Source organism: Artemia sp. Qi Xiang Cuo, chromosome 13 (genome assembly GCF_049724085.1).
Source record: "Artemia sp. Qi Xiang Cuo chromosome 13, ASM4972408v1, whole genome shotgun sequence".
Lineage (NCBI taxonomy): Eukaryota > Metazoa > Arthropoda > Branchiopoda > Anostraca > Artemiidae > Artemia > Artemia sp. Qi Xiang Cuo.
Window position 1 is genome coordinate 48933130 of NC_142806.1, and position 18214 is coordinate 48951343.

General features: G+C 35.1%; 1 protein-coding gene across 4 annotated transcripts in view; it reads right to left on the bottom strand.

Moving 5' to 3' along the window:
• Tfb1 (transcription factor B1) overlaps nt 1–18214 on the bottom strand; it is a 74915-nt gene that overhangs the window by 19573 nt on the left and 37128 nt on the right. For all 4 annotated transcript variants that reach the window (XM_089098623.1, XM_089098625.1, XM_089098622.1 and 1 more), the window contains exons 5-6: nt 14314–14548; nt 8204–8336 (exon numbers count right to left, since the gene is read on the bottom strand). In XM_089098623.1, coding sequence (XP_088954749.1) covers nt 8204–8336; nt 14314–14548 — 368 coding nt within the window. The remainder of the gene's footprint in view (nt 1–8203; nt 8337–14313; nt 14549–18214) is intronic.

Consider the following 18214-nt stretch of genomic DNA (forward strand, 5'->3'; position numbering starts at 1 on the left):
GTCGATACATTAATATTTTGCGAGGAAACTACATGGTCAATATTGGACAAACTCCCAGATTGGAGAATATATGAATAATCAACACTTTTCTCGACTATTTTTTAAGCAGAAAAAACATCAAGGACTAAATCGGATCGGACTGACTGATTTGTAATATCTGTGTTGAAGTCACCAGCCACTATGAAATCATAACCAGTCGATACAACAGACGCAAGAATAGCCTTAAGATTTGCCGAGGCTTTCATATACGCGTTTAAAGCGGACATAGTTTTTTTGTTACACGGGAGATACACATTTATCAGCACAGTATTACCAAACCGACCGCAAGGATGAATTTATCACTGTGAAAACACACTGGAGAGAGCAAACTCAGGTTATTATTAACAATGCACGCGAGGCCTCAAGAAGGTCTACCAAAAGCGACCTCAGCATTAGTTGTGAAACCAGAATGATTACGACTTTTTTTTAACAGGTTAATACTAGTAGAAGTCAGGAGGTGTTCTTGAAGGCATACTATGTCAAAATGTTCACACAATTCATCAATCATATGCTCCTTTAAACGAGTACCATTTATATTAAGCGAAACAATCGAAACAGGCACAATCATTTCTTCAATGATATCTCTCATCACTTTGCATCCAAGACTAAAGGAGGCATGATTTTCCCCAAAATTAGCACAGCTTGCATCAAGCTGGCAGGGAGAATCCTTGGTGGAAATATGAGGGCCCGCACAGTGTGCACACTTCGCAACCAAACTTGTGCAATCAGCTACTCTATGGTCTGGCAAACGGCATTTGAGACAGCACCGAGGTGCCGACAGATATTCTTTCACAGATAAGTATCAAATCCAAGTTTAACACCATTTTTAATAGCCTTGGCTTTTGACATGGAGTCAAAAAACTCAAGCTTAACAGTACCAGTGTCACCAAGCCGCATAGCTTCCACCACACCTGGATATCCTTGAAAGAATGAGAGGTCTAAGTCCTTCAATGAGGTCTAAGTCCTCTGACTATGCCGTAAAACCGCTTAGTGATCACCTTGGATGGAGATTCTGCTAAAAACACTGAAATTGAGTATTTGAATTCTTCAGCAGCAGATTTTTCAAAATTAACTACCCATTTGTCACCACGTAAACTCAGCTTGGTAACTGCGTCATGACAGCTTACTTTATCGAGCACTTCTCTGTGTTTTATTGGATGATTAAGTGTTTGTTGCACTTTAGAGACAACAACTGCGGTGAGAGAGTCAGTTGACGGCGTCGCACGGGCAGGCAGTGGTGGAAAGTGATTATCATACGAATCGAACTTACTTGAAACAATCTTTATGAAGTGTTCCATTCTATTCAATATTGCGTTCAAACTCGAATAAACCAAAGCAGGGATGATAGGTACATCATTTGGAGAACGAATTACAAACATCGGTAGGTCTATGTCTTCATCGTCAAATTTCACGAATATGCTTAACATATCCTTCAGATGGCTTTCCAAAGCCTTCGGCCCCTGTCTTCTTGGAAGCTCAGTCCCAGGTACGGCCGCATCGTAGAGGAGTTTTTTTTTTTTTTTTATCTTCGATTACACTCGGCAAGTCCAGAAAAAACTCCTTTCCAAACTTCAGAATTTCGTTTTTATTCACTCTATTATCACGGTTAAATTGCAAAAAATTTAAACCCGCGAAAAAACAAGTCCATTGTTCATTATTCATTGTACATATCATAAGAACCAGATACCAATAAGAGCCAGATACCAATAAGCGAAGGAAGCGTAGTTTCTTGCTACCAGATCCCCGCAGTTTAAGGGAGTAACACTCCCGGCAGGTACAACGGCCCTTGCGGCATGAAACTCCCCTCTTCTGCTCCTTATTAGCAAAATTGAATTACAATCAGATTATCAAATCAAAAAGATAGTAAAATAATAGAGGACCTTACATGAGTGAGTAAATATATCCAATGGTAAAATAGTCCGTAAATATCAATTTATTATTTCACTTGTTGCGAAACTGACAGTCACTGCAATCCATTGTAATTTATTCCAAATTGAATCCGGCTTAAATATCAATAGATGTTCATAGGTCAAATGCTAAATGATAACTGGCAACTATGCAATGGTTACTTTAGTATTTCTTTCTAAATGTTACAGAAGATCGTCTAGCTCGCTTTTTTGTAGGTATACTTCAAAAAGACAGAACGTTGAAAACAAAGAAGAAGAATAGAATACTCATATAAACGATGGTTTGCTTTAGGACACCTTCCCCAACCAGTTTAAAATTATGTTAAAGTATACTATATTTACATAAATTTAAGGATGCAGAAGATGTATAAACATAAGCTAAAAGGTCAAGATGCTTGCTTCCAAGTGTCCTCTCTTTAGAGTGGGAAGGGCCATACCCATGACTCCTTTTCTGGTCAAAGCCTTGGGTACACCAGATGCCACACCTCTGTTCATTAATTTGGTATTAATAGTTTATTCTTTTCACATTCTACAGAAAAGTGGCTATACTTGTCACTGAAAATTGGTCTCATACTCTTTTTAAATTGAAAAAAAAAGCCTACTCAAATCTATAGCCAAGCTAAATTATCTTATATAATATACACAATTTAAAACGAACATAAATTACTATGAACACTAGAGACTAAGTAAAAATTGAAAGAAATGATATCAAAGTTGCCCAAGCAACCTGAAGTGTTGCACCAGTTTTTGGTCGGTTGCATCAACTAAAGTATTGTGGGAGTAGCACTCTAGTTTAGTCTCTTTATTACGTTTTTTTTCAACTGTGTAGTTGTTAACATTCGAAACTTTTAAAATATTATGTCCCAAGAAGAATTTGTTCTTCAATATTAATGAACGATCACAAAATATGCTGTCATTACTTAAAAATCAACCATTTCTTCAATTTCTTGAGAAAATAGTCTAAATATCATATAACAAGGCTTTTGGGGTTGAAACAAACCCCAGAGATTATGGACAAGGGTTGTAAGTTATGCCCAGGGGGTAGTTAAGGTTTTTATGGAAGGGATGGTTGTTTAACTTTAGAAGAGGTTTAGTCTTTCTCCCTGAAAAAGACTATGTCAATATAAAAGGAACAGAAATTAATTAAAAAAACTTTTTCCACAAAATAAGTTTTTCAAAACAAAAGTAAAGAACTCCATTAAACCAGAAATGAACAAAAATAGAATCAAACAACCTACCAAGCATACAAATACCACAAATCAATACATAAATGAAACCCAAAAACAATAGAAATTAAAATAAATAACAGTGTCAAACTCAAAACGAGCAGAAATTAATACGAGTAGAGTTCTAAACCCCATCTTTCTAAAAGCAAGAATATGATTTATACTTCACTGAAAAAAACTCAAACGAATTTACTGAAAAAAATATGCACTGTCAGTTTAATATAAATATGCTCATATTTATTCCTTAAAATCTTAATTAATTTTTGATTTCATAAAATTATAAAAGTAAAAACATTTACAAGAATTTTTTTAAGTAAAGTACAAATTATATTCTGGCTTTTAGAAAGCATGGGGTTTTGAACCCTACTCATATTAATTTCTGCTCGTTTTTGAGTTTGACTCTGTTATCTATTTTAATTTCTGTTCATTTTGGGTTTCATTTATGTACTGATTTGTGGTAGTTGTATGCTTGGTAGATCAATTGATTCTATTTTTGTTCATTTTTGGTTTAATGGAGTTCTTAAATTTTTTGGAAAACTTATTTTGTGGAAAAAGTTTTTTTAATTAATTTCTGTTCGTTTTATATTGACATAGTCTTTTTCAGGGAGAAAGACTAAACCTCTTCTAAAGTTAAACAACCATCCCTTCCATAAAAAACCTTAAAGACCCCCTGGGCATAACTTACAACCCTTGTCCATAATCTCTGGGGTTTGTTTCAACCCCAAAAGCCTTGTTATATGATATTTAGACTATTTTCTCAAGAAATAGAAGAAATAGTTGATTTTAAGTAATGACAGCGTATAAACTAAAGTGCTACTCCCACAATACTTTTGTTGATGCAACCGACCAAAACTGGTGCAACACTTCAGGTTGCCTGGGCAACTTTGATCTCATTTCTTTCCATTTTTACTTAGTCTCCAGTGTTCATAGTAACACTAACAATCCTTTCCCCGATGGTTGTGGGGGGGGGGGGGGTAGTCATCCTTAAAGACCTAATTTCCTTGTCTCTCAACTACGTTGGAAAAAATGACTATCTCAAAATTTTGATTGGATGTGTTTGGGGAAATGGTGGGCATGAGAGGGGGTTAGTTGCCCTCCAATCACTGTCAACTATTAAAAAGGGCACTAGCCATTTCAATTTCCAATTGAATGAGCCCTTTTTGAAGTTTTTACGACAACACTTTCTATAAAGACCTTATATGGCCCCAGTGCAGAACTTACAACCCTCGCCCTGAGGGCTGTCATCTTTAATGACCTAATTTCCAGAACTTTCAACTACGTTGAACAAAATGACTATCTCAAAATTTTGATTGGATGTGTTTTAGGAAATGTTGTGCGTGAGAGGGGGTTTAATTGCCCTCCAATCACTTTCAACTATTAAAAAGGGCAGTAGCCCTTTGAATTTCCAATTGAACGAGCCCTTTTTGAAGTTGCTACGACAACGCTTCCAATAAAAACCTTATATGCCCCCAGGGCATAAATTACAACCCTTGCCCTGAGGTCTGTGGGGGAGTGTCCTCCCCAAAGACATAATTTCTAGATCTTTTAACTAAGATGAACAAAATGGCTATCTCAAATTTTGATTGGATGTGTGGTGAAATGGTGGGCGTGGAAGGGGTGTTAGTTGCCCTCCAATCACTTTCGACAATTAAAAAGGGCACTAGCCATTCTAATTTCAAATCGAATGAGCCCTTTTTGAAGTTTCTATGACAATTCCCTCTATACGAAGTGCCTTGGTCTAAATCCAACCAACCAACCAACCAACCAACCAAAAAAAAAAAAAAAAAAAAAAAAAAAAAAAAAAAAAAAAAAAAAATGTACCAACATCGTATATTATTTAGGTAGCGCTATTGCGCTGTCTTTGATTCAATCAATATTGTTACTTTTAGAACTGCCCCGTCCATCCAAGCTAATGCTTTGTTGCTTTATTTACAATGTATCGTACAATGTATTATATATCGCTTTTTTTTTCTGTTTTGGACCAGGACACTTCGTATCGAAGGAGTTGTCAAAGAAACTTCAAAAAGGGCCAATGCGATTGAAAATTGAAAGGGCGAGTGCCCTTTTTAATAGTCAAAAATGATTGGAGGGCAACTAAAACCCCTCCCATGCTCACCATTTCGCCAAACTCTTCCAATCAAAATTTTTAGTTAGCCATTTTGTTCAACGTAGTTGAAAGGTCCGAAAATTATGTCTTTGAGGATGACACCCCAACCCTCCTGAGACCTCAGGGCAATGTTTATAAGTTATGCCCTGTGGGCATATAAGGTTTATGTAGTAAGGGTGATCGTATAAACTTCGGAGGGGGCTCTTCGAATTGGTAATAAGAAGTTCTAGTGTCCTTTTTAAGATTCAGAGTAATCGGAGGGTGGATACCCTTCCTCCATACACCTCGTATTTTCCTGAAATGCACCTAATAGAAAATTTTGAGATGGCCATTTGTTGTCGCGAAAACTTCGAAAAACGCCCATTAATAGTCAAAAGTGATTGGATGGCAACTAGCCCCCTCATACGCCCACCATTTCCCCAAACACATGAAATCAAAATTCTGAGAACATTTTCGCAGTCGTACCTGGAAACTTTCGGGTATTCAAACACTTCTAATGCTGTTTTTACACGATGCTACCCTTAGGACAAAAAAAAAACACAAAAAAAAAACACTGACAATACTTATTGAAAAAAAAAACTTAATTTACATACATGGATTTAAAACCTGTACTATAAAGTTCTCAGACATAATGAATTTGATTCGCCTTTATTTTATTTTAAATTAAAAATCGGCTATCCTCCTTTTTTTATCTGAAATTATGCAGGTTTTGTTTTAATAGCCCTTTTGTGTAAATTTGTAATTAAAGAACGTTTATACTATTTGGAACATGTACAAAGCATAAAAGCTTTTTCTCATTACTAATCCAATGGTAGTACTTTGACTATGATTTATTTACTTGTCATAGATATTCCTGACCGAAATTAAGCAATTCAAATTTAATTATCTACACGGACCCAGGAAAAAAAAATTCTGAAATTGATCCACATTAATACTGAGCCCTCCTAATAAAAAAAAAAAATCCAAAGATAAAACTTTCCTTTTGATTGTGATAAAACATAATCATCATAATAAAACCCAGAATTAAAAAGTCATTATTCTGGTCTAAATGTAAGTTTGATATATATAAAAAAAAAAAAAAAAAAAAAAAATTAATAAGGAGGCTAAATTAGCATTTCTTAAGCGTTGATCTTGCGGTTGACATTTGGAACTTCTTATACAAGATAATTTGCTAAAAGTTAGTTAATGGACTTCACACATACATTTTGCCAAGCCATTCTGACTTGTGCAACCTAAACGACCCTTCAATATTGCTTTGAGGAGTAAAGCTGAAGGCAAACCCAAATTTCATCTTGGGAGTCAGAAAAATATCTGCTTCTTCTTCTATTCCAGCAGTCGGGGCTAATCAATCGAAACTATTCAGCCCTTTTCCTTTGCTTCACTCTGTGAGCTGATCAGAGCTACTGAATTAATTGCTTCTTATTTTAATTGAATCTGCTCAGATTTCTTTCAGCAAGTCTGCATATTTTATTTCGAATTAGATATGAATCGTCTTCTTTGAAATATATTGACGCAAGTACAAAAACAGATCTGTATTTTTAGACCTACTATTCATAATTAAAAGAGAATACTGCAAAACAAGCATTTTTTCGTCCTTGAACCCAATGTACGATCGCTACGTTCAAGTTTTCTTTGCTAGCACGAAGTGGCATAACTTGTGTCTCTTTAATGTATCTCTTTTCCTTCAAAACGTTATTTCATTTAGCCTACACCTGGTCTAAAAGAGAGACTTGAATGGACATATTCTTTCCTGGTAAAAAAAAAGTCGTATCTTACCAAAATATTTCTCTACATGAATATATGAAACACATGAGTCAACAGTCCATAATCTTGTCTTTTAAACATTACCGTTTTCAAAATTCTTCTGTTACCATAGAAATCGGTATTACCAAGTTTCAGAGAAGCAATGTATAGTACAACGGGACAGTGGCGGATCCTGGGGAGCCGGGGGGGGGGACTGGACCTACAAGATTTTTCTGGTACCCTCATTCTTTGTTTTTTATTTCTTGTTTTTACTCTTTTTTAGAATAAATTTGTCAATTTAGTCAATTATTGGCACCTTTGTCACCCCCCCCCCAAAAAAAAATTGCTCATTGGTGCCTTTTTCACATTGGGCCTCCACCAAGATTTTGCTCTAGATCCGCCCCTGCAACTGGAGCAACATTTCAGCTGTTCTGTTAATAGTAACGTGTCTCTGTCAAGTAGAAAAGTTGTTAGAATACCAAGAGCAGTGAAAATTAGACCTGACTGTTTGAATTGGAGAAGTCAAAACTTAAGTAACAACATATATCTTAAATTAAAAAAAAGATCAGAATTACACTTTGATAAAAATGATCCCCATATGCAGTTTTTGGTAGTCCCGGGCACAAAAAAAAGAAAAGAAAAGAAACATGGACGAAAATCAGCAAAGAATCAGCAGCAGGTAAAGAGGGTGTCACTTTCCATTGAAGGTGTAGTTTTATTTAGGAACCAAGAGACTGTTAAAGTTTGACTTTCTACAAACAAAAAGCACTGTCAAATTTAGCTAATTAGCTAAGCTTATTTTTATGCTTCAACATTGCAACACTGACGAAAACATCGTACTACCCTAAATATTTCGTAAATTCTAAACAACCAAAAGAAAACCCTTAGAAAATTGCGGTTTTGAGGTATGACTATACCTAAGAGGAGTCCAGGGGGGCAAACACTTCTAATTTTGATGTCCTTGGTACTTTGAAAAAAAAAGCCCACGACACAGACAGTTGCATTGTTCTTTATCCCACAGCGCTAAAAAACCTGGCCCCCTCTCTCTAAAAAAAAGGTTCGAGGGATGGAAAGGCTCTGGCGGTTAAAGACATGAGCTATGTCCAGCGCCAGAGGCAGTTGAAAAGTGGTACATGCCCTAAACAACATATATCCCTTACCCTTCTTAAGAAATATCTTACCTTCTGAGTAAAGGTTGGAAAAGTGAAGGCTGTGATTCTGTACTCTCATTATCTGTTGCGAATTCTGTTTCAACTAAACGCGTTAAGTCTGACAAAGGATCTTTAACACCAGACCTTGCATCGCGTACGAAATCTAAAAAACAAAGTGTTTAGTCGTTCAAATTTTGTCATTAGTAATTTCAAAGCGATTCAGCTTTACTCACTTAAAGCTGTCATTTTCAGGTCCAGTTCTTTATAAGCTACGGTACTAAATATATAGTAAGGATGTTGATCTTGGCAAAACTGAGATCATCACAAGTCAAATAAAAAGAATAAAAAGATACTATATATTAACAATGAATTTCGAGTAGTCTCTGAATAGACTACATAAAAAAAAGTTTTCTCAGCGACATTAAAAATGGAAATTAACATAAAACTCAAAATAAAAGGCAAGTGCGACTACTCCAGCCCCCCCCCCCCCCTCTAACACACATACTTTATTACTGAGTTTAACGAGAAGTTAAAAAAAAAAATCTATTTAAGTGCGACAACAAAAAGTCAGTTCATTGAAAATTTTAAACGTTTTGATTTATGTACTGCATTCAAATTAAACTACATCTCGAATGGAAATTAACCTACTGAAAGTATTAGCAGTTCAAAACTTGATTTATTACTCCAAATACAGGCAACCAAGTTTTCCCTAGTAAGGTTTAAGTAGCTAGTTGTTACTAATGAGTTTATTAATTCTAAAAAAGACAAATAATTTCTTAGACTACACTGCTTTTCCATTTACAAAAAAATTAAGACAGAAAAACGGGTTTAATCTAAATAAATATAGTTGTTTATAATGTGAGTTGTCTATATATGTTTTTTTTTTATTTGTTTTTTTTCTGTACCATGTGCTTAGTTGTCGTTTTTTTTAGATGGTTTTATTTTCAAAAAAATTTTTTTATTAATTAAATTTTTTTTTTATACGTTGAAAAAGGTTCCCAGACAAGGAGCCGGAATATTCGGATTTTTATCATTTAATATTTTGCTGTTGTTTTTTTTAAATTGAACCCGCTTTTCTCTCTTAATTTCAAGTAAATACAAAGCCAAACCTTAGCGTATAGAGCAGGAGGGGACAGCATCTCTCAAATTAGGGGTAGTTTCTGTTGAGTGTAAGGATTAATACGGTTCTCTCACAACTTTGATCTTTAAGATTTTGTTTTATCTTTAAATATCTTTCAAGATCTTTAAGATAAGATTGTCCTTTTTTTGAGTTTTATTATTATTTTTTTTTTTTTGAAGTGACCCTACTTTTTTTGTGGTCTGCGATCTGTAACTTAGTAACAGCCTGTAGTCGATCGCCTATAAAAACATACATTTATTGTGAACTGTCTGATATGTGAAGGACGAAATATGCCACTGCTTGGCAGCAAAATAGTAGACAACAACAAAAGAAAACTATGCACACAACTTTTCAATAGCTTAAATTGTTTACTATCTCACAATTTTCACGCGATGCCTTTTTGGCTAAATTTTGATTTTTCTGTCAAAGTGGCCTAAACAATTATATTGTTGCGATGCAGCCTTTTTCGTTGCTTAAAAATGGCAAATGAGAAATAAAAATCGGTTTAAATTGAGACTTCTCCCGATTTCCTAAAATCACCTGTTCGATACGATCACCCCTGAAAAAAAAGAAGAAAAAAAGCGTCTTTAACAATCTCCATGAAGATAATCACCGAATTCTGTACTCTTTTCCTTTTTTTTTTAAACAAATAACCAAAATCTCACTTCAAGGGGTTACAAACGAGAGAAATTTGAAGGTGCTTAAAGATAGCACCCCCTAAAAAGGATGCGACAGCACGAAGATCACAACCTGTTTAGGGGGCGTTTTCTTCCCTTTCCCCACATTATAAGATTTTCTTGTACCCTTTACATTTGAAAATTAACTTCAAAATTAATTAGTTTTAAGTGGTCGGAATCAGCATAAGAAGTAGATTCTTTTGATGTTTACATATAATTTTGGAGCTTTTATTTTAGAGTTGCAAACTGTTCGCACTAACAACCTGTGATTAGAGAGCAACTCGTGCAGATAAATACCATAAACTCTAACAATAGGAATTTTAAAACAATATACGTAAAAAAACTGCTTTTCATGTTTTCAAAGATGTAACTTTCATTAAGGTTTAAGCTGCCCATCAAGAATTTATTAGCATACGAAGATTTAAATAGATTTTGGAAAAAGAAAATTTTCATGTTTTTCATAACAAATATAGGGGAAAGGGGAGGATTTTAAATCCTTATCCCCGTTGATTCGGTGGATTATATTTCGGCTAAGCTTGCAGGTAAAGAGGGGATTACAGCTTAGCTGAAATAAACAGCTTAGACATGGTGATTAGGGTGATATATTCTTAAAGTCAACAATATTTTTTGGTGGAAGGGCGGGGGGGGGGGGGTGGGGGGAGAAATCTGCAAACAGTTAATGGAAAAACCCGTCTTTGTAGGTATTTTTATATTCAGAGCATCTTTTTACCCTTCCATATGTGCAATTGCATTCAGGTATCTCATTTTTTTTTCTTCCTGAGGGTATGTTTGAACGTGTCTTGAAAGTCGTTGAGCAATTATTTTATATTTTAAGAATCGCTGACCCTGTTGTTGAGCAGCCCCTGATGCCCCTGATGTGGCAGCAGCCCCTGATGCCACAAAACATTGGACAGCAAGGTCACGCTCTAGTCCATCAAAGATCTTCCAAAGACTTGGATGAGTGTACATGAACATATCATGAAGAGCATTGTGGAAACCTTCCGTGGTATTCGTAGTTTTAGCCACGCAAGTCGATGCACTTGCAGTGTGGGTTCCAAAAGACTGGTAAAAATCATGACAATACAACCCACCCGGTTTGGCAATTGTATGCCACTTACGTAGGTATCATTGAAGTCGTTCTAGAGATAATCGTAATTATCACCTTGGGGGAAATGGCCTGAGTTCATCAAACACTCTTTCAATATCTTGCAATGGAACAACAGCTAAGACTGAGATACTTTTGACGAGGACACTAAAATTGGGGTCATTTTTAAACTCTTGCTTGATGTCCAGCGATTGAGCTTTTCTTATGATAGTGTTAAAATGATAGACTGTGAAAGAAACATCCCGACAACATAGAATTTGGAAACCCAACTCGAAAAGCATTTATAGCAGCATTTTCAAAATCCCGTCAGAATCCTAGAGGGACTGGCTCTTGGCAGCAAGTCTCCAAGTGCTTGTAGCTTGCCGCGATATGTACTTCTTGCTTATCAGGCAAAAGAAAATAAATGCATGAATATTTATCACTAATCTTTGCATATATTGAATATAGCTGGAAAAAAGTCGGGACAAAACGTCGAATGTTCCATCACCTAAAAATAGTTCTGATCTCTCAAGATACTGCAACATATCTCTATGGCCCAAAGCCAAAATTCTTTTAGGGATTTTTGGTCCGAAATCCTTAAGGACAAGATCTTGATACAAATCTGAGACTTCAAAAGCCATCGACTGGGGTTCTCGAAGACTACAATCGTTTTTTCATCTTTCTTGACGAATGGCCTCTTCTAAGGTACTCTTTACAAGCATTCTAACAAGTACGTCTTCATTTTCAATTTTAAGCTGTTTCCCTAAAATGTTTCTAGTTGACAAAGAGGAAGTGGCTGCTGCTTGTTTAATGTTGGAATTTATTTGAGAAGTCTTCACACTGATCAGATCACCAGGGTGTGAATGCTCACCAGGCTTTGGTGATTAATCAACAGATCTGAATTGAAAAAGATCTGAATTATGTAGTGGTTGAGCTATGCAGTGGTTGAGTTGTTTGGTAGTCGGGTTGATGGTGGTTAAGTTGTTCGGTGGTTGAATTAAAGGTAGTTGAGCTGAGGGTGGTTGAGGAGTTTGGTGGTCGAGTTGTGTGTTCACCTTTTTAATGTCCTCTTTAGTTTAATTTAAAATACAACGTGGCTTTTCCTTATTAAATTGGTTACTATGAATGAGGTTGAATAGAGTATATGAATAGGGGCTGCTCATTACTACTTACCGTTCATAAACATGGGCCATTTGACAAAAAATTACATTATTCAGAAGCCAGTTTTAGCAGCAAGCATATCAAGCTAAATAAGTTACCTACTACTGAAGGGAATGTTTTTATTTTCATATTAATCCACGTTAAAATAAGAAGGTATTTTAATGGCTTCTTATTCTTAAGTGCTAATATTTTTTTGAAAAAAAAGGAAACAAAATTAAGCATACTTTAGTTATCTACAACTCGGTCATCTGAAATTTAAGCACGTCCCAAAAAAAAAGAAAACATACAAAGTTTTCAAATGTGTATTTACTACGCATGGTTATCAGCCTTCCTTTTAATCCTAATACAATAGACAATATTTACCATAATTTTTCACATAACCTAGTTATTGATTCCAAACAGTAATTACAAAATACATTATTTTTGTAGGCTAAAGGTCCAAATTAATCTTTTTCATGGTATAGGGCACAGATAAAAAAAAAGAAAAAAAGCCAAACTATATGGAAGCAGAAGGAATCATAAAAAAAGGATAGGTAAAAATATGAAGGATTGCTTAGGGTGAGAATCCGAACCCCTCCCTCGCACCAGCGTCCCTCCCTCGCGAAACAAAATTAAGCATAGTTTAGTTATCTACAACTCGGTCATCTGAAATTTAAGCACGTCCCAAAAAAAAAGAAAACATACAAAGTTTTCAAATGTGTATTTACTACGCATGGTTATCAGCCTTCCTTTTAATCCTAATACAATAGACAATATTTACCATAATTTTTCACATAACCTAGTGATTGATTCCAAACAGTAATTACAAAATAAATTAATTTTGTAGGCTAAAGTTCCACATGAATCTTTTTCATGGTAGAGGGCACAGATAAAAAAAAAAAAAAAAAAGCCAAACTATATGGAAGCAGAAGGAATCATAAAAAAAAGGATAGGTAAAAATATGAAGGATTGCTTAGGGTGAGAATCCGAACCCCTCCCTCGCACCAGCGTCCATTTTAGAGAGTATTTGTTGGTCTTGGGGACAGTTTGTAACAATGGTGTTTGAAAGTATCAGTGCTTTGAGTTTTGTTCTTTAGAGCAGTGTCTGAAAGAACAGTAAATGAATAAGATATTTGGCTTCTGCCTAAATAAAAAGACAAAACAAGAATCTTGAAAAAAAAATTTGAAGAATTTAGAGAAGGCCAATTTTAAAAATTTTAACAGTTCTGGTTTTGGAAAGGCTGCCACAAAAGTTGAGGAAAGAAGAAACGCAATCAAAGCCTTTTTTTCTGACCACCCACACCCAACACGGAGTTCAACACGGGTTGTGCAGATTATCGTTTTGAGTATCGTGTTTAACAACGGTGAATATCTTCTCAGAACCCGTGTTCAACTGTGCTATTCTGGCGTGTTACAATTTTGAGAAACCCCTGTCCAATACGCTTGGAACCCATAAGATGAAAACGCTTTCAAGTTTCGTTCGGTTGAACACGGAAAACCTGAAAACGATTTTTGTCGAACCCGCTCAAAACACGCTTCAGACTCAGTGCCTGAAAACAATTCAATAGAAATGACCTGGGTCAGATTCAACATTTGAAACAAACGGCTAAACTGTGTTTTAATCAGGGCTAACACTCTTTATATTTCTCACAAGACATCAAGATTTCAGGACTGAGTTTGAGATCTAGAAAAGAATATGCATCTTAAACATAAACCTAAAAAGGTACATAAAGTAAAAGATATTATTAATATTTAATCTTTATAATCTAGTATTAATCTAATATTTATCTTAATTTTAATCTTTAATAATATTATAATCTATAATAATATTTCTTAATAATAGTAATTTTTAATCTAATATTATTTATATATCAAGACCTTTAAACATTAGGTTTGTTCACAAGCGAATCTTAGGATATTATTCAATTTCTTAAATCTAAGTAAAAAAAATCATTAGTTAATTAAATTAAAAGCTTTATGATAAAATTCCTAAATTTTTAGAGCCTTTGAATTTTTTACAAGACATTAAGATATAATCAAATTCTCAGTAATAGACCTGCCTGTTATGCATAAAAAGGAATGAAACAACAATAGCAATAAAAAAGACATAGCAACTTACCCATATCATCAGTTTTGGCACATTCATTAAATATATCATCCTTTTCTCGCTCTCTTCGAAAATAATAGGAATGAATGAATTTCTCCCAGAATGAAGTGGCAGTCATTTTTCTAGGAACTAATGCTTCGTACTTTTTTTGTACTGCTGGATAAGTTCTAAATATTGAATCAATCATATTCTTGGTTAAGTTAACTCGGAGATCATTGACACCATCTGCTTGAGGCTTTATTTCTGCCTAAAATAATCAGCTTAAATACTTTGAGTTTTTACTCCAGAAACTTGTTTATGGCTCAAATCTCATATATGTGGTTTATTTTATTTATTTTTTGAAGGGCGAATCGTATCCTAGTCTAGCTTGAAAAACCGCGCTTACTTAAAAATGAAAAAAGTATGAATTAAATGCAAAGTTCAATTTCGAAAGACAAGTTCTATGGCCTATTAAAAGTTAAATCTTAATAATTGTTCTGAACTAAGATATGCCTCATATATGGCGTATTTAGAACAGTTACCAGGATTTGATGAATCTCAGAGCTGACCTTTCCGAGTCGAATTCCATACTTAGCTTATGACTCGAAACTTTTGTGAGCATACTTTTTCATAACACATCTATCTCCACTACAAAGGTCCTTACGTCGAGACAACGGCAACTCGGATTGTATACTTAGCTATGATTCGAAGCCTTTGTGAGCATACTTTTTCATAACACATCTGTCTCTACTACAAAGGGCCTTACGTCGAGACAACGGCTACTCGGATTCCATACTTAGCAATGATTCGAAGCTTTTGTGAGCATACTTTTTCATAACACATCTATCTCCACTACAAAGGTCCTTACGTCGAGACAACGGCTACTTGGATTCCACACTTAGCTATGATTCGAAGCTTTTGTGAGCATACTTTTTCATAACACATCTATCTCCACTACAAAGGTCCCTACGTCGAGACAACGGCAACTCGGATTCTATGCTTAACTATGATTCGAAGCTTTTGTGAGCATACTTTTTCATAACACATCTATCTCCACTACAAAGGTCCTTACGTCGAAACAACGGTAACTCGGATCAAATCTTGGGCCATACATCTCCAGGCAAAGATTAATCCATTTTATAACCACAGAAATGACCGCTCAACTTTTACAGGGACAGGGATGTCATCCACACGGAAGGCAACTCAATGTGCAAATTTTCTGCCAAATAATATGTTTGCGTCAATATTAGTAATAAATTTCTCTTCATAAAAGCTATATCTCTGCGATCTAACAAAGATAAAACAACTATTAGGAACGTTTCTTCGTACCTATTGAGATGGAGGAAACAAGCCTGTAATAAAACTAATAAAAGTACCAAAGTGAGAAGACAGTTTCCAGTTAACCTAAACGGCCGGAGACACGTAGCTTTTTACGGCAGCGATTTACCAAATCGACACCAACTTGCGCAGAAACTAGCAGCGATTTGAGGCTGAAAAATTTTCTAGTTTTTGGTGCTGATTTACAAAAATGGCACCGAATTTCATCGTGATCATCAATAAAAAGAAGAAAAGGAATCCTCCATCGAAACGACCTTCACTTCAGCGGGGAAATCAAATGAGAAAAAAATCAAAACTAAAACTAAAGTATAAAAATTAATAATAAAATAACTTAATAATAATGATAAAAGAACTAGATAATAAGTTGATATCATTCGTGTAACTAATGACAAACTACAGTAGAATATTGGTGTCCATGATATTTAGTTCTGAAATTCTGGCGCAAAGGGCATTGTTTTTGTACCGCTATCGTTTGCACAATGAGCTGCTGAAATCGGTACCGAAAAGGCTACGTGTGTCTGGTCCCTAAATATAGATTCGGAAAAATTATTATATCTGTTGAACATTCTTCTATCTTCTACGAAAACTGCAGCTTTTTTGCAACTGTGGATACCTATATAATATTAACTAGGAATGAAACACAGTTTACCAACCTAGAGAGTTTTAGAAAAACAGTAAACGTCAAGAGAAGTTCTCAGAACTTAAATTTCTAAAGATAATAGGTAGTCAGGAAGAACTTGTGCCTTGGATGAATTCCATTCTCTATATTTGAGTGAATGTTTATTCTCAAGTTTCATCCTTTGGTATTTAAAACGAATTTAAGGGCTGTTGGAATTCCTTTACAAGGCCAGAAGAGGAATTTTCTACAAAATTACTTATAAAAAAAACATTTGAAACGACTCCCATCTAAAGAATGACATTACTAATATAAATAGCAATCAAATTAAAATAGCTAATAACTGTTTTTTATTGGTAGATTCCACAAGATAGTTTTTTTATGTCAGAGTTTATCAGGAAAAGACAGTCTCGGTTAAAGGTTATCTTCCTATTTGTAAAGATAGCATTAAAACATGGGCATAATTGAGGAGGATGACGGTTGAAATAGAATATTCTTAGCGGATGACTGAAAGATATTAGTGGATGACTTGAGGACACTAAAATTATAAACTACTTGTTTGTGCTATCGACTTTACGCTCTATAAACTAGCGAATTCAAGGAAATCACTGTAAGTGTCTTCTTTAATAAATCTGGATTAAAGACAAAAATATTTAACTTCAAATAAAACTCCAGTTCAAAGCTACAAAAATGGCATGCATTACACATGAATGAAAATACATTGTTATTTGACATGCCTTTTAGAAATTCTGTATGCATTTGAATTCGAGCTTGGTCATCACACACCTAGTGTAGGCCTAACCAAACGAACTCCACTCATTTTTCTTTTGACTTAAAAGAGGCTCAAAGTTTATTTTAGTGGATTTGGCCGGGAAAAGCCTCACCCAACGTCCAATTACTGATATCGGGCTGTAATTTAAACCCTTCTTCCCCAATTTTTTTTTTGTTTTTTTTTATGCAAATATGGTCAGCTATATTGCTCGAAGAGGGTAGAGGGGGCATACGGAAGTCCCAGTCCAAAACCGCAAAGGTGGGCAAGCTCGCACTCTAAACAACCTGTACTTATTAATAAAGGGGCTAATCTCCGAGATTTCTTAATAACACCTTGACAACGCAAAAACTAAATCTAACCAGGCGTCAATATTGCAGTTCTAACGCAATCCTATTTTCAAGTATAAATATAAGGGCATTCTATAGTAGAATTTTTTACTTAGCATGGAATTTTAGAAACCCCTGTTGGTGTTTACACTGTAGGACTCTAATTCAATCGTTGACGGAAGGAAAAAAAAAAGTAAAAACTGTGTTGTCAGACACACACAAAAAGGAGGAATGAACAGACTTAACGAATGACAGGAACATGAAATGAAAAGCTTGACAGTCACCTTCAACTCCATCTTGATTTTTTTCTTTATCTTTTATGCACTTTATCTTCTGTACAGAAAGCTAATCTTAAGTAAACTTAATACCGTCGTGCCTAGAATGAAAGGGCCCACACCTTTTTCTAAATGATTTGGAAAGGGAAAAAGATTCTTGAAGTGGATCTTTATCCATTCGCCATATCAAGGATGACATATTTGTTTCATAAGACTGGCTATGATTGAGGCGAAATTGAGAGTGTGGGAAAGGAGTTCAGATTGGCGCCAGTGTAAGAAAAAAATATCCAAAATTCCCAGCACCATATAGTGTTTGGCAGTTTTCCTCGTTTTTCCAAGCCAACCTTAAACTGTTAAATTGTGTCTTTTAACTTACCAAAAAATGGAAAGGATAAAAAAAAAAAAAAAAAAAAAAAAAAAAAAAATCTCCAATTGGTTTTCTGGCTTAAAGTCAATTTTCCCGATCTAACCCAGGCTGACTTCGTGCAGACTGGATTTCGAATTAAAAGGATTCTTAAAAATAAACCTGATCAAACACCATTTAGAGAGACATTTCAGCGCCAGGCCCTAAACTGTAAGAACTCACTGCAGCACTAAGCCGCCTGAT